The sequence below is a fragment of the Numida meleagris genome, chromosome 8 (assembly GCF_002078875.1).
Source record: "Numida meleagris isolate 19003 breed g44 Domestic line chromosome 8, NumMel1.0, whole genome shotgun sequence".
Lineage (NCBI taxonomy): Eukaryota > Metazoa > Chordata > Aves > Galliformes > Numididae > Numida > Numida meleagris.
This window is the reverse complement of record NC_034416.1, coordinates 18,319,379-18,336,921: the sequence shown is the minus strand read 5'-3', so window position 1 is coordinate 18,336,921 and position 17,543 is coordinate 18,319,379. Positions and strand designations below refer to the sequence as shown.

Sequence of the window (17,543 nt, the reverse complement as noted above, 5' to 3'; positions counted from 1 at the left end):
AAATATTTAGCAGTGCTATATTTTCTCCTTTTTCTTTCTTCCCCTCTTTCAATCACCACATAAATGATGAAGGTTTTTTTTTTTCCGTCAACAGTCACCACAAATTGTGACAGCTGACAAATGGCTCAGAGCTGTTGCTTAACCATTGCATAGTGGCACACAAACTTAGTTCATATATTGAAGAGCAATATGGATTTGCTCATCACCTCTGTAAATCCGTGGAAGTCAGTTGGCTTTCCCCTGTGCAGTCCCTGGACATATATCAGCTGAAAAGATTTGGTATAAAGATAGTCCTGGCTTTCACCTCTTGTATGCATTCACCCTTAACTTGTGACAATGCTTTGCTTTCATCCTAATGCTGATTTTGCTTTGTATTACGATCTGTCTGCATTAGAATTAAAGCTGAAGGATTTTCTTGATGATGTCATTCCCATTTCAGCTGGAGAAGTTCGGCAAAGCAGTGAATTATGCTGATGCTGCCCTGTCCTTCATCGAGTGTGGGAACGCTATGGAGCGAGATCCATTAGAAGCTAAATCTCCATACACCATGTACTCAGAGACTGTGGAACTCATCAGGTTAATGTCCTTTCTGTGATCATTTTCATAAGCTCATTTCAGTTGTAATTAGAACCTGCTATGTTTTAAAAAATATCATTTCAGCGTATTAATGATTTGTCCAAAGCATCTTCATCTCAGAAGTCATCATAATTAGTTCTTGCCATTTTATTAATGTCATGGAAAATTTATAATTGATGGACACTGCTTTTATAAATTATCCCCTTTAGAGGTTATAATGTGAGTGTTATAATTTGCAATATTCATAAAATTAAAATTGAAATGTAGTGGGTGGAAGTAAAGTATAGTAATTTCACTGTTTGGCAATGACACTTGTCTTTTAAAAGGTGTAGTTTTATAATTCAGAACACTAAAGTAAGTCTATCAGGATTCCCGTTACAAACCTTGTTTTTAGAGGTTTACAACTTGATTGTTAAAAAAAAGGGGGGGGGGAGGGGCTGAAACCTGGCACTTAAAATCGTATCCAAAGCTGGAGCTTTTTGCGTGTATTGCATTAAAAAAGTATACTTTTTAATGATAAAGGAATGTGATCCAGATGAATTCGTTTTAATACAGTTTTGTAGACTTATAGGCTAGAATACAGATGAGAGAGCTTTTACTTACTAATAAAAATGCCCAAATCAGTGTATGAAAATCTGCTACTGTTACCTGTATCTGCTTCATAGTGTGTGCTCCATAGAAATGATAGTCTCCTGAGTAACTCAGGTTTTCTTTGCTTTACCTATGCAAATTATCAAAGTGAAATCAAGTAGGATTCAATTTACCTGTAAGTAGAACAACAGCACTTTTCTTCTTCGCTGTGATGCACCTTTGCTTTCCCCAGCGTATGCTGGGAATTTCATCATTAATATCAGTGTAATTACTGGCAGGATACACAAGAGGTAGAGAAGGAGGCAAATCAGACCTTGAAATGTTTGCTTCTTGATAGAACAAAGGTGTTTTTTTGGCATGCAGGACTTCAATATGCCAGATTAGCTATTATAGGCTGTCAAAAATAATGCATGTTTTACATTTTGAATGAGTAGGTATTTACGTTATAAAATATATCAAATTTTAAGAAGCTCTTACTCTCAGGTAAATAATATGCCTGTTCAGTATTTTAAAACATTATTACATTCTATACTTCTTAAAGAGAGGAAGAAAGTCAAAGAGATAACTCAACAAAAAGTGATGTTCATTCAATGTTTAGGATCCGAGTTAAATCCTCAGGAGCGGTAGAATTAAGAAAATCTGCCTCCCTGTGCTGGAACTCCCCCTGCACTCTGACAGCAGATAGTTCATTACCTTGTGTGCTGAACTACGCAACTACAGCAGGGCAAGCTCACTTTAAAGAAGTGAGCAGTTCTTCACAGGACACCACATTTATTTTCATTTTTTTTGAGGAAACCACACAGCGCAGTTGAAAATCTTGTTCCTCAACCCAGCGGTCTGTCTGTTCAGAAGTAGACCTGGATTCAAGAGCCACAACATGTGCGCGGCTGCTCCAGGAGCAGCTCACAAATGGGTGATACTTGCAGTTCCCCTCCACCTACAGCACCGGTGTGGGATGGAGTCAGCTGAGTCCATGGCTGTACTGTGGTGCAGACGACCCTCAGCAGCACCTGTGGCCCCACTGCCTTCATCTGCCCCACATCAGGGCTTCCTCGCAGCTCCTGGCCTGCTGAGGGCTGCACTATAGATAGACCTTGGCATGGAAGCAGCACCTGCTCTGCTCCTGGTCTGCTTCTTGAACTGCTTCTGACTGTAGAGGAATCACTAGGAGTTCGTTAGAGGACCTCCAATTTCTAAGTAGCTCCAGTCAAGTGAGGTGAACACCACCACCTACAATCAAAGATGGAGCTTTGTTCACAAATTTGTGCATGCAGCATCTTGTAGGCAGAGGTTAAACTGATTTGACCATTTAATTTGCACCAGTGGACAGACCTGGAAAAAAGGTGATTGCCCAGCTGAGCAGCAGGCTGGTTCCAGTTCAGTAACCTCTAGGGACAAATACACAGCTCTTGTAAGCTACAGTGCATGCTCAATGCACAAAGGAAGCATGCAGCAGTGCACATGTGCTTTTGTAACATAGCTCATAACATTAACATAGATTTTTACTGTGGGCTGTGAAAGATTTTTCTCACTTTCACTCCTCCCTCTCCTGGAGGCCCATTTTTTTCCTTTTTGCATTATCTGTGTCTGACCTGAGTATCTGCATCAGATGTCTATTTGTCAAAGCAAGCAGAGCATCAAAGAAATTGGGAATATCAGAGGTGTGACGTTCAAAGGTCTTTTGACTAATGGTAATGCTAAAATCCTTTATGTAATACTGAAAATCCTGAAGAGACATACAACTCTGTGTTTGACTGGATTTGTTCAGTATGACTAGAGCAACAATACCAAAAAGCAGGTGAGATAGGACATGGAGGAAGCACATCATGTGTTGTGCTACAGCTGCAGCCTGGGGGCTGATGATGGGGGTGGTGGGAGGAAGGCAGAGTGAGAGCAGCACTGCCTGCCTGCACTCCATTACCTCCTTGTAAATGAGAACTCATCAAGATTGCCTGGATACCTTAAAACTTTCTTACGCAACACTGAACCCTATTACTTATTCTAACACAAGTACCTGTGAAATTGCATTAGGGCTCAGAACAATGAGTTTATGTGATGAATTGATTTTCAAGAGACTAAATGCATGGCATGGAAAGTGCTCAGTTAAAGAAAAAAGAAAGAGAGGGAAAGGAGAGGAGGCAGACCTTCTCAGTCTTTGATCGTCCAAATGCTGGACAAATGCAGTTAAATAGAGAGAGGAGACAAAGTTTACAAGACTTGTAAATTAATGGATTTAAGAACTTAAAAAACTATGAGTGTGACCTTTCCTGTATTTAACACAGGCTCTGGGCAGCCTGGTCTAGTGGTTGGAGACCCTGCACTCAGCAGGGGGGTTGAGACTCGATGATCTTTGAGGCCCTTTTCAACCCGGGTCATTCATGGAAAATTCTATGAACACCATTTTCCATATACAGTACATAGAAAAATATATATATATATATATAATATATACTAAAAGCTCTGAAATAGCACTTAAGAAAAGGATTTTGAAGGCATCATTCAAGCCCGAAATATAATATGTAAAATGTTTTTCCGTATTACTTTACTCTTCAGTACATAGAGGGACAAGATCTTATGCTTCTGTCCAACAGTCATCACAGGTGTTTGCAGGACTCCACATCAGTGATATGCCCAACAACAGTTCACTTCGTTGGCCCTGAAAGTGGGTTGATGATTTACTTCAGCCCTCCTGATTTTAAGCAGTGCTTTCTGTTGAATTTTGCATCATCTTACCATTGCAGAACAACGTGATCATAGGCTGTTGAGGTTGGGAACCATACCTTTGTGCATCTGTTACTTTTCAGTGTGTTGCTAGTATTTCTAGAAACATCTGAACATGTGTTTCTTCTCTCCTTACCTTTCTCACAAGGTATGCAATGAGGCTCAAGAATTTCACAGGCTCTTCTGCCACAGAAGGGGACAAGAAACTAGCAGTTTTATGGTAAGTCCCACTGTGACAATGAGAAGCAGCTGAAATCTTGAGGAGGACTTTAAAAGTACTGAATTACTTAAGCAGCTTACGGAAGATCATTATTCTTGTTTTCCATTAAACTATTAAAGGATAACTAATGGATTTCTTCAGCAGCTGACTAAACATTTATTCTTCTAATTTATATTCTTATCAAGATCAGATTTTAATGCTTTTGACCTTTTTTTTTCCTTCCATTTGCTTATGTTTCAAAATCTAACCTTAGAACAGAAACCACAAAATATAGGCCAGCTTTTTTACCTTTCTTTTTTTTTTACCTTCAGTTTATAAGTTTCATTAAGCAATGGAATTAACATAATCCTTTCCTAATTACCATAGCTACCGATGCTTATCACTTCTCTACTTGAGAATGTTTAAACTAAAGAAGGACCATGCTATGAAGTACTCCAGATCTCTGATGGAATATTTTAAGGTAATCTTTACTCTGTTTAATTTATTGGTATGAAATGAAATTCATACTGGCACTGTGAGCTCTCACAGTGTAACTGCATGACTTAAAGGTCTCCCATTTAACCTCTCCCCTGGGAAACGTAGGGAGGGTGGCTGTAGGGGACAGAAGTGATTTGAGGGATTTTGGATTAGTCACTTGATTCAAAAGACCATACTCAGTAACTTTACTAAAATAACGTTATTCTCAATTCCGTGTAATGTTTATGCAAGATTTTGTAAAGGAAACAGATACTTTTGGGACTTTGATGTGTAAGTGATTATGCAATGACCCCCCGGAAAACCATAATAAAGCAGTTCTTTAGGCTTTACTTAGTTAAATTTAGATTTTAAATTCAGGTGGGTGTTCTGAAGCTTATTGCAGACTCTCAGATTTTTTTGGACTCTTCTTTAGCTGGGTTCAGCTATCTCCAGCACAAGTCTGCGTGCTGCCTTAAAGCTCGGCCTCAATAGGAGCTGCCTTTAGCACTACCTGTTTATGAGGAACTTCAGATAGCCATATCTGTCTTGAATGTTTTCCTTTGCCTTGAAAGAGTGAAGAGCAAATGACTGTTCTGACTTAGTGATGTTTTCCTCTACTTTGTCAACTGCTGTTTATCCAGCATAAGTACAAGTTCTCACTTTCTCTAAATTATGAAACAGAATCTTTCTTCATTTCTCCCAAGGTTCTGATATGTATATTTTGCTAGTTAATGCAGTTTGAAGCACGCATTTATTCTTGTACTTGGTTACTACGTACTATTCTGTTATTGTCTTGTTGTGCTGCTATGGCAGCCCATCCGTCTTTTTTGGTTTTTTTTCAGCCTCCTTGGCCCAGGCTTTGATGTACTAGTACTGCAAACTGCTAAATCTCCTAACAATGCAGCTTTAACATTTTCATGTAAATGAAATGGTCGTTCGGCTGTAGAACTCCACTATGAACTTGCTACCAGCCGCCATTCAGCCCTGACTTGACTGTTGGTCTATGTGTGATACATAGACACTTGACTGTGTCTATGTATCTTGGTAATTCAGTAACAGAACTTCTGACCTTCTGCCTGGAGGATGTCTTGAAATCATTGGGGGTTCTTGTGTTGTCTTCAGTGAGTTTTCAATCGGGAGTTTGTGCAGCAAATAATATTTGAACCAGACGTGTTGATAGCTTCAGCATTTCATGAAATGCATTCCTTTCATTTCAGATTTTGTCCAGGATAGATATAGGTTGTCTCTTAAAAAAATGATTATTAGACCTTATCAGCAAACAGGAATGATTTGTTAAAAACAAAGGAAGGGTTGATGAGGGAAGGGGGATGTGATTCTCTTTTCCCTTAAAATCACTTTACATTCTCTAGCTGTGCGAAGTAAGGAGCATATATACAATGAAGAACATATTTCTTCTCCCAGCATAAGACCAGAAGAGGAAAAAAATTAAAAAGTAATTAAAAAAATGCCCCCAAAGCTGTTTTCAGGCTTTCTAATTGTAGCTGAGTATTTCAGGTGATGTTGCTGGATGTATGTTATGGGCCACTGCAACTTGTTTGCTAGAAATAGCTTTTGAGTGTATACAGATTATATATTCAGGATCTTTTTGTAGTGAATGCATACAAGGAGAAAAGACAAGAATGGGAGCTATTAAATACATATTGGTTTTGTATTGCTGCGCAATGTTCTCTGTGCTCGCCAGCAAGACCCTTTAATATAAGTTAAATGGATTAACTGTTTTAATGGAATTGTTATTCAAAGTTTTGCACAATTTTAATTGTGAAAAACAGCCCAGTGCTTACAGCAGAGCCGGAGATTAATATTTTGATAGAATTGTTTTTTCTGTTTTTCCTCACAACTGCCACTTTGTTCAAATTGAAACCATTTGTGGGCAGAGCTGGTTCTGATTAATTTCCAGTTAGATGTTTCAAAATAACTTTTCGATCATAAAAAATGTTTTGAAATTCAGAAACAATTTGGATTAAAATATAGTCAAAGCATAACTGCTTAAAATTGAAATCAAATTTTGTAAAATCAGCAGAAGTGACATCATTTCTTTTGTTTCACCTATGAATTTCAGGAAAATGCTTAACTTCTTTGAAAATTTGTTGTCAGTAGTCCTTGGTATAATTGTCAAATAAGTACCTCTCATCAAGGTCTAGTCTTGAGATACTTACTCCAGATACTGTGAGAAACAATCGCCAAATGGCAGAATCTAATCTCAAAGCTGCTTCTTCATCTCTGAAGACTTTCCAGGGCAGTTTAGGATCTGCCTGCTTCTTGCATATGTGCTGGTGGCAAAAATATACATTATATGTGCTCTGCAGAGAATGTTCCAGTTCATGCTCACGTCTTTAATGACGTGCAGTGGTGTGCTGTACAGGCGGCACTGTTAAGTTTGGGCAGTGTTTTCTGCTTTGGTCAATAGTTTTTGGCAAGTTCAGCTATAATTTAGAAATCAGGGATAGGAGTTTACTCTCAGAGTCAGCTGCATGTTCCTGAGCTCCACTGAATCTCTGTGCCCCACATGGAACATAGCAACTATGGGAATCAGATGAATCTTGTAGTAACAATGGTAATTCTTTGCAGAGAATTGGTGAAATTTGTCTGAATTTTCACTGCTGCTGACCTTTTTGCAAGGGACCTCAACAACAAAACAACAACAACAACAAGTTGTTGTCAGAGAGCACGCATAGATGGCTTCTGCCGTAAAACTAGTGTTTTTATGGGAATTAAGAGCAGTACTATCCAGTCTGAGCAAGGCTGGAAAAAATCTGGGCTCAGTTGTTGCTTTGCAGTCTTTGTAGAGAGTTGTACAAGATGCTATACAGATGTGAGAGTCAAATTGACTAAGCAGGTAAGGAAAGTCCATTCATGCAAATAAAATACATAAAAACAAGAACATTCAAGCAGTTGCTCATGTAGAAATTTTGTTTCTCCTACTGTCTGAATCCCAAGACAACTTCCCTAGTAACCTGGGGGAACTGCATTTTGGTAAGGCATCAACAAGAATTCTTTTTGTTTCCAATTAAATGACTGCAGGTCTCCCTAAAGACAAGAAGTCATTTGCACTCTGAAGAGCTTACTTTATAGAATAAGTTTAAATAGTAATTAAACCAATTCTTTCTAAATTGCCTTTGTTTTTGCTGGGGCTTCACTGCATTCTCTTGTTCATCAAGTGACTTTCATGCTACTGGCTGGAACCTACCAGTCATCCACTGGCTGCTTGATTATGAGACCAATGTGTAGGGTTGCTGTTCTGCTACATGCACTGCAGCTCTTGCAGCTAAACTAGGCCGTGTGGGACCTTTAATCATCAGTATTCATGTACTTCATCCTACTTGAATCTCTTTTATTTACATTTTGGTTTTGTACTTGCAGAACTCTTCAAAAGCCTCACAGGCCCCCTCACCTTGGGGCGGCAATGGAAAGTGAGTATTTTCTGCTAAATACTTCTATCCGGGAGCAAGTGTTTCCAAGATGGGGGGGAAATGCTTGGGTGCCTTTAAAGGCAAAGGCAAGGCCATGACACAGTGGTTTAGGAGCTACGGGTATGTTTCAAATATCCAGCAGGCTACAGAATTGATCTTAAAGGTTAATGGTCAATATAGCTGCCTTTGGCTTGTGGGGATGAGAAGTTCCCACTGTGCTAAATTAGTTACCCATGTGAGTGATCCAAGGTGGGTGGGAAGGGAGAGGTGAAACACACCTTCCTCTTTGTTCCTCATAAGTCTGAAAGCAGCCATGGTGAGTCTGTGCTGAATTCTTTAACGGTTTGCTTCTCCAGCCAAATGAAGGCCATAAAAATATCTGTTAATTAGCTAGCAAGAACCATGTCATTTCAGGAAGCCAAACTAAAGTTAACCTTCATTGCAGTGATTTTTCACTGATTCGTTCAGTAACGTAAGACCGATGAATTTTTCATTGATATATGATAAGTGCAGTTTAATAAAACTGGAGGCGTAATAGTGGTGAAAATGTGAGGGCACTTAGTCAACCAATTATCAGAGGCTCTATACTAACACCCTCGCCTGAAATGTGAAACCAGAGTAATGCGGTTATGGTCTGCTGGTCAATGAAGGTGTGTTGCTGCTGCAACCTTGCCTACAGCTTGTGACAACTATTGCCATCTGGCACACGCTTCTACTGCTCCTTTCTCCTGGCCACACATACAGATAAAACAAAGGAGGAGGACTTGACCTTTCATTCTTTCTTTGTTTGAGCAGGCTGAATTCTAGGTAAAAATTATTTTCGTTAATGGGCTCTTCCTGGTGATTCATGAGAAGAAATGACTGTTAGGCATTTCTGAGCAACTAAATGAGTAAACAAAATAATACAACTGTAGTGGGGCTCACAAAGAATTGAAAGTTTCATACAAACTTTATTCGGAATCAGTGCAAAACCAGAAATTCCATCATTTTGCTTGAAGGAAAATACTGTCTTAGATATTTTGAAATATTTTAGTGTGTGGCTCTAGGCCTGATGCTCCCACTGGGAGCATACACTCTGCCTTCCCCAGGGCTGCTGGCTCTACAGTTTCTTCTTATTCTTCTGCGCTTTTCTACCAGATGGGAGGAGAAGCCACACGCCTCACAGGAGTGACCAAACACCGTCAGGATGTGGCACCACTGGAGGCAGATCAGTGGCCTGGTTTGAGATGAGGAGACAGCAGGATATTCTTAAATCTTATTCTGAACAAAGCAAAACTTACCTATTGCCATGAAGTGTTGTCTGGCTCAGGATTTCGAACTAGCAAAAATCTCAACTTGGTTTACTGGAATTTCTGGCCACTTTTCTTTGAAAGGATTGTGAACCTCCATGAAGTTGGCCTGAGTTCCAGGCTGGCAATGAAACAAGTTTTCCCTGGTTTCATTACAGAAATGTTTCCCACCTCTAGCGACACAAAGCAAAAAATAGAGAGATTTAATAGACTCGCCACAGTAATAATGGCTGTGCACAACAGGGTAAATCCAATGAACAATGTGCTTTATTTGGCAGAAGTGCGTCAGCTCGTTGTAAGAGGCTCAAACAAAATACTCCCAGTCCCCTCAGATTCTTATGATTTTTAACTGCTCCCAGACCTAATTGAGTATAGTTCAGTTCTTCTGTGCATTAAAGACGCTGTGGCATGTCAAGTAACCAGGATGCTTTGAGACTTAAAAATAAAGCATTTGTGCCGTAGGACATGCTTAAACCGTAACACATAAGCTGTGTTAAAAGCTACTGGCTGCTGAATTAACTTGTTCTCCAGCTCTGGAAAAAGGATGTATCACATCCTGAGGAGTCTGTTGTTGAGCACTGGGAATAGCAGGGCACTGCAGGAAAATCTGCAGCAAGATCTGTTGCTGTAAATACCTGTTAGCCCAGCGCTGTCCCTGCAGGGTGTCAGCACGGCAGGTCTGTGCCTGGGCTTTATGGTTAGGATGATTGTTGGTGGCTCATAAAGCCAAGAGGAACCTTTCTACCCTGGGGTTTGGATCAGGACCGTAGCAAGCCTGAGTGAGAGGTATGCTGTTGTACATCGATGGCTGCAGCTCCAGAGAGGGAGCTCACCCATGCCCAGAGAGTTTTGGGGTCTTTGCTTCATGCAGAGAGCAGCAGGAGCATCTTGACCCTGCATTTCATGTGTGCTCCGTAGTAAATCGAATGCATTTGTTTTGGTAAGTGCTTCCAAATGGGTGCAAGAGGAGAGATTTTTGGAACCCTTGATCTTGTTTGCTGAAACCAGTTTTCAAGGAGAATAGCTGTATGTGAGCATTCAGCCCAGCACAGCTCTAAATGTGAGCTTGCTGTGCCGGCCTCCACGCTGCCTGCAGCCAGTAGGTGCTGGAATTAAAGGAAAATCTATATTAGAACATTAGTACTGCTCTAAGTAGGGAACTTAAAACACTGCTCTGTATAAACTTGTGCAGATGAACTGTAGGCAATTAGGCCCAAATCTCCATAGCCAGTCTTAAAGAATCCTATAGAGATATTCATAATCCTGCAGTACCCTTAGCTCCTAACACTGCTCTGCAGGGTGCTTTTAAGACTCGCACTTTACTTACTGTGGTGACTGCATTTGGGGCAAACTGTCATTGTGGTTTCCACAAAGTGCTTTAATAATAAGCCAATATTGCACATTGAGCGTTTTCTAACTGCCATAGCAGCTTCTGGCAGCAGGTAGAAAAATCATTGCAGCTATGAGATATTTCTTTCTCTGAAAGATTACTCTATTTTTATGATAGATACATGTGTTGTTTTTTTTTTAAATAACACCTTCATTTGTAGGGAGAATTAAATCCCTTTTTATTTTCAATCAGTCCCAGTTTATAAGCTCTCCTCTCTCATAAAACCAGGAGATCCTATTGCACATTCTCGCCTTGCTGGGGTGCAGAGTTGGTTTTTCAAGTGCATTTAGGATGGCAGTGTGCACAAAGGGGACTCACTCTCCCTTTTTCTCTTGCAGGAGCACAGAAACACCATCGCCCATGTCCCTGAGTCCATCCCCTGTTAGCTCTGCTGGAGGCAGCGCGGGCACCGCTGGCTCCTCCTCAGCGGGGACCATCACCATCCCTCAGCGCATCCACCACATGGCTGCCAGCCACGTCAACATCACCAACAACGTCCTGCGAAGCTATGAGCACTGGGACATGGCTGACAAGCTGACTAAGGAGAATAAAGGTGCCCTGCATGCTTCTTCCTTGTCTGCTCTGGCTTATCTGCTTTAGCTTGCTTTCTGTTCTCATAGGTCTTATTTGGAGCTGGACCCAGAACCACCACATCTAAGAACACAACTGTGACAGCTTGAGCGAACAGACCAAATCTGCTTGCTGGTCACTGTAGCCAAGGCATATCTTCTCTTGTCAAGCACAGAGGGGAGATGTGTAACAAGCTGAACGTGGGGTTATCAGAGCAGCTGGCAAATAATTTAGCAAACATGAGCCCCAAGTGATGAGAGCTTTTGAGTCTGCAAATTCATTCACAGTTTCAGCTTCTCATAGAGCACTGAGGTTATTTTCAGACTGCTCTGTCAACCAGTTTAAGACTATTAAAATGCTGGTTGGGATGGTAAAGCAAACATTAGATGTTATATTTATGCAAGGAGTCTGGTTAGGACATGCCTACTGAAAAACACAACCTTGGCTTTCCTATTTTGGATTGCAAATCTACTTACTTATTCCTAACATCAAAATGTAAGTCTTTACTGCAGTTATTTCAAAAGAGTTTTGCCAAGCAGTTTGAGAGTAGGTTATATTGAGTATAGTGGAGTTGCAGAGGTGTAACTACAGGACAGATTTGGCCATTATTGGCCATCTGTGAGCTGCCCCGTGATAACGTAATTATTCAGATTCCAGCCATGGGCTTACAGAAATCATTGACAAAGCTTTCTTTGACACTGGAGGTACAGAGCCTAACTGGGAAATATTCTCGTCATGAATTGGCTCATTCTCTTAAATTATACCAGGATTTCAGATGGCTGACTTCCCCTGACAAACGAGCTTGCTGTATGCAGTTTGATCTTAGTCTCATTAATGTCAGTGGCAAATTTCCACTGAGTTAGAGAAAGCAAGCTTGAGATTTACAGGTTTTTATGTCTGAATGGTGGGTCATAATGATCAATCCCCAGGTGAGGACTGACGTTCTGTCCAGTCCTCCCCACTACTTCTTGCCTTTGTTCGCACTGGTTAATTTAGTAATGTTTTGGATTTTTTCCATATTTGCATCCATTTTCACAAAGTATGAAAGTGATTCCCTGTCAAATGTACTGAAGAATATTATGGTGGGAATGCAGAAGGATGCTCTGATAGGAGAAAGATGGTGATAGGCTTGTAATTAGCCCTGTGTGTTGTGGAGTTGTTAAATGTTCTGCTTGGTATTGAATCAAAATAGCTCAGGCATTCAGCCAACAGACAGAAAATGTACCCAGGCACTGCTGTTATCAGTCCTAGAGCTGGATGAGAAAAAACCTGCTGGCTCTTTCTGCTTTTCTCCCTCAACACTCTTCTTTGTTCTCCTTTTGATTTACAATCAGATAAGCCCAATTCTTCAAAGCCACATAGAAGTAATCTTTATTCAGATGAGCAGTCCCTTGACTTTAGTGGGATTGGATGAATAAATAAGAGTTTCTCACATGGGCAAGATGTCTAGGGTTGTGCCCTGTTCCTTCATATCTTGTTTCACAACCTGCAGCCTTGTTACAGTGAATGGAAAGTTCGTGTTACTTCAAATTTCATTTAAGTGTTATAATCCATTGGAGAGAGATCAGAGTTTCATATGTGCTACAGTGTGTCTGTCTTTACATCTGAAAATATACCTCATTTCTAATTAAATACTAGATTTAAAGTTGCATACTTAAACACAATTAAACTGCAGTTTGAAAAATGCATGCTGTAATAAAAATATATGTGAACTGCTGTGATAGGCATATCTATCACATGACAGATTTCATTTGGAGAAGGTTATATCTAAGACATTATTACATGAAAAATATTACAGAATTTGATGAACTCTACCTGTAATGATGTTTAGTACTTGTCACCTGAATCTCTCACATCATTCAAAACCCCAATATCTTGCTGGCTGTGACAGGACTCACTGGTTATCGCATTGCTGTAAGTAATCCACCTTATCCAGCTGGACCGGCTGTTGCCATGCACAAGCTCTGGTTCGCTGGCCTGGGGACTGAGCGTTCAACATGTCTCAGGAAAGCAAACAGGACAGGTGCAAACCTCAGACTCTGCCTTGAGGCCCAAGTAAAGAACAAATCTCTTGGTTTCTGATTTAGGGGTGTTTAGTCAGTCAGTACATCTTAAAAAAAAAAAAAAAAAAAAAAAAAAAAAGGAGATTTCTTGTTTCCTGGAAGTAAGAATGGTCCCCAGTCAGTGTCCTCCAAAAAAAGGCGGGGGGGAGGGAGGTGTGGGACGGAAGGGGAGAGGGGAGAAAAAGCAAACATTTAAATGGGAAATGAATTTTCTGTCAAAAAAACAGATCTAGTCACTTTCTTTTTTTTTTTTTTTTTTTTTTTTTTTTTTGTGCTCAGCTCTCATTGTTTCTGTCGTCTTCTGAATTCACGGGGGTTGTCTTGCCCAAGGACATGTGCCTGATGAGCTAACATAGTTCAAATAAAAATGTGGCCCCGTCATTGTAACATCTAATAGCCTTTACTTCTGGGTCTTACTGCTGTCACAGATGTTTCTTTGGTCATGTCCGTGCAGACACAAGAGATCTCCGCCACATTATGGGAGCTCTGAAGCCTCCCCATGTGCATGGCTGTCAGCTTAGGTTTTGTGTTCCTCTAAGTATGCCACACTCCCAGTTTGGACTTGACTCATGTCCAACTGGCTCAGAGCAGGAGACAGAAGCCTTTCTTGTCAGCTTGACAAAAGATGTGCCATTAAAATAAAAAGGCATAGCAAGGGGAAGAGCAGCAGAACTATGACCTGCCAAGCCGATGTGGTTTGAAAAGAAAAGCGGGAACATACTGCTGTGTACCTCTGGTTGAATTTCCCCATGTCCGTGGAGCTTAGAATGTGTGGGAAAATAGATGGCATTTGTCATGAAACCTGTATCTGCAGGCAAAATGACAAACTTCCCCAAGCCGACCAATGTACTGCTTCATGGTGGATCGCCGAGAGAGTTCTTCACCATTCACACCATCAAACTCTCAGCTGACTTTACCAAAAGAGATATTTTTTTAAAGCTTCCGAAGACGGCAGCGCTTTTTGTCTACAGTAGAAAACTGTCAGCTCTGTAGTGATAAAGGCCTGTTCTTTCACATGAGTTTAATAAGTGGCTTCAGTGCCTGTAGCTTTTTTTAAGAAATATTTTCAGGTTGTTAAACCAAAATTAAGCTTTAAGGTGAATTCTCAGTGTTAAAACTTATTATTATTTATTTGAGCCCACAATGAGGTAACTAGAATGCAAGCAAGACAGCAAGTTTTTTCACTCCTTAACTTTATTGATTTCACACTGGAGGAGGGGAATAAAAGACAGAGGAAGGAAGATGAAGAGTAACTGCTAGCTGCAGCATCTTAACACAACTGGTGATAGCTCTAAGCTTTCATTATATGCTTGCCTCCAGCCAAATCACTTTGTGCTGTGATAGTACTGTAGCTTTCATGCTGACCAGGGTCAGGCTGTCAATACTTGGATAGAAAACCTCAAAGCAGCACTCACTTGCTGAAGAAAATATTGATAATGGTTTTGTACCTGGCATCTGCTCTCCAGACCAGCAGCCAATGCAGCGTTAGTTGGCTGCGTGCCTCACATTGGATTGTAGATAGGGTGAGAATGCAAGGTCTGAGCCATTGTTGTGATTGTTGGTTGTTATCTGACTCTGAAAGGCCTTTAACTGAGACTAGGCTCTCACTCTCCTAAATATAGTGTAAATTTTGCATGTGTGGGAATGCCTGAGCCCTGGTGAGCAAAATTCTGTGAGACAATAGAGGACAAATATCAGTTCTCCACTGAAAGCAGTTAGGAAGCGTTTGTTGACCATAACAGGATTAGCTTTTCACCCAGAGAACATCCAGCACACCGTATACTTTGTTCTCTCAACCTATGTGTTCTTTCTACCTGTGGCTCTCTGTTGGGTGATTTCTTGTTAATCCTTCCCAGCAGCAAATCCCAGGGGCCTTTCCCATCTCCTCTTTCCCCTTTGAGGTTCCTATCTCCTAGTTGCTGTTTTTCTGCCCTGTTCCCCCTCTCCTCTTCCTCCTCTCTTTCTTCTCCAAACACGTCCTCTGGAGCCTGAAGCTGTGACAGAATGAGCAAATGACCAAAACTGGTGCAATGGGAGAAGCAGAAATGGGAGGCTAGGAGAAAGAGCAAGAAGGATTTTTAAGATGCAGACTAGTTCTTCATGCCCAGGAGAAAGTGCAGCATGGAAAAGGAAGTGCCACAGTTCATTGTCACAGCCTAGGCTGCTGACTGAAAGCGAATATCATTGTAGCAAGCAGTCATACCACGCTGGGGTTTGCTTCCAGCATGGAGAGTCTAATTTGACCTGTTTATATGTTTTGTTGCCTTTGTTTAGTTCTTTCCTACTGCCCATGTACTCATGTGCACAAGGTCATAGGAACTCACAAAATGCACTGCTGCTACTGTGTGTGAAATCATGGTAATCCATGTATTTCTGTACCATTGCCCAAAACAGTAACTTCTGTTTCCTGTGTATTGCAGAATTCTTTGTAGACCTGGACTCAGTGATGGGACCCTTAACACAACACAGCAGTATGACCAATCTGGTTCGTTACGTTCGCCAAGGACTCCACTGGCTCCGCATTGAGGCTCATTTGTTGTAGTGACTGCTGCCCTGCTCATAACATCCCCATTCTTCTACCTCTACCAGCGCACAGACGATCACTGGTGGAACTCCACTCATTTCTGGAAATTTATTCATGTAACTTCATTTTTATTGCCTTTTTTAATATCCTATCTATTGGAAGTAGAAGTCATCATAAATGGAACTTATGACTCAAGAGCAGTATGTGTTGTACCACCTAATCATTTTCGACAATTTTCTATGCCTTGTGTCTCCCGGATCCTGCCATCCTTATGTGCTTTATGGAACGGTACATTCCCTGCAGTATTGTTTTAAGTCCATGCTGCCTTCAAGTGAAAACAAAAAAGCACTTTGAGAAGATACGGATTCCTGAGAAATAGTACAAAGCGTCTTAAATATTTGAGGGTATATATGAGAAGTCCCTTCTGAAATAAATTAGTAGAATTTATAGCTATTCACTCAAAATCATCTTCTGAACCTGTACCAAGCTTTTCGCCACTTAATTCTGGCATCATTACCTTACACAGTACATTGCTAAGATTTCATACTTCCAATAGGCTTAATCTCCAGAAGAAAACATTGAATATCTTACAGGTACATAATGTAAGATCACCAAAGGTGTTAAGAGGTAAAAGGTTGAAGGAATGCCTCATTAAAGAAAGATGACACACTATGCAATGAGGTTTTGATATTCCATTCTACCTGTTTATTGTTGGCTTAACAATTTCAGTAGGCAGCACAATTTATTGCAGTTTTTAGGCAATTTCGAAGTATTAGCTTTCATAGTCTCATCTGCTATTCCTATACTGAATCTGTGAATTTCCTTTCAGTTTTACTGTTAGTCTCAAACGAATACTCATCCAAGATTTTTCATCACAGAACAATCTCTTCTTGCATAGTGACTCAGTGAAAGCAGATTTTAACGGGAATGCTACATTCTAAGCATTGATATTGTATGTAAAACTCCATTAATAAGAAGTGTATGCAGATTCTTCATGAAACTCTCTGGACGTTCAACTAACCAACTTCTGTTGAAACAATGTAATTCCATGCAGCATCAATTTACACCTGTTTTGTTCATTTCAGAGCATTAGAAACAAGTGGTATTACTTACCTTGCTATCATGAAAACAATGATAAATTAAATAAAATCAACGGATTTACCCAAAAGCAATATAACATTTGTTTAATAATGGCCATGAATACTGCAGTCAAATTACCTGTTTTCCAAGCTCTGCATCTATTTACCCATGCTGTCGTGTTTCGGACCATTTTTCTAATGCGTGAATAATAATGAGACAATTCAGATAGAATTTCAAAGCAATTGTGAATAAATTACACCATTTCACATTTGCTCTTTCCTCTTCTTTTTTTTCTCTTGATATAAACTGCACTGCTCTTCTGGTGCCACTGCAAGAAGCGCCGGTGCATGAAACAAAACAAAATGAATTTATATCAATAATTCACAAGACTTTAAATGGTCTCATCTCATTCTTGATGTAATGCCTGCATACCTTACTGAACTGTAAATTCCATTTCTGTAAACAGAAAATGCTCATAGCAATGTAAATATTATTCTGTCTCATCTCATTGAAATAATACAATATGTGTTTAAATGCCATCCAGATATTAGTTAATTGCAATTACCTTCTGCTATATAATCCTGTATATCCTTTAATCTGGTGAGTTATTGGATTCTACTCACTGGGTTGCA

General features: G+C 40.2%; 1 protein-coding gene across 1 annotated transcript in view; it reads left to right on the top strand.

The window, feature by feature from the left end:
• Window positions 1–17,177, top strand: part of AFF2 (AF4/FMR2 family member 2) — a 250,541-nt gene extending 233,364 nt beyond the window's left edge. Inside the window, exons 15-20 of the mRNA XM_021405874.1 lie at window positions 440–576; window positions 4,037–4,108; window positions 4,475–4,568; window positions 7,946–7,995; window positions 11,013–11,227; window positions 15,728–17,177. Coding sequence (XP_021261549.1) covers window positions 440–576; window positions 4,037–4,108; window positions 4,475–4,568; window positions 7,946–7,995; window positions 11,013–11,227; window positions 15,728–15,849 — 690 coding nt within the window. The 3' untranslated portion in view covers window positions 15,850–17,177. The remainder of the gene's footprint in view (window positions 1–439; window positions 577–4,036; window positions 4,109–4,474; window positions 4,569–7,945; window positions 7,996–11,012; window positions 11,228–15,727) is intronic.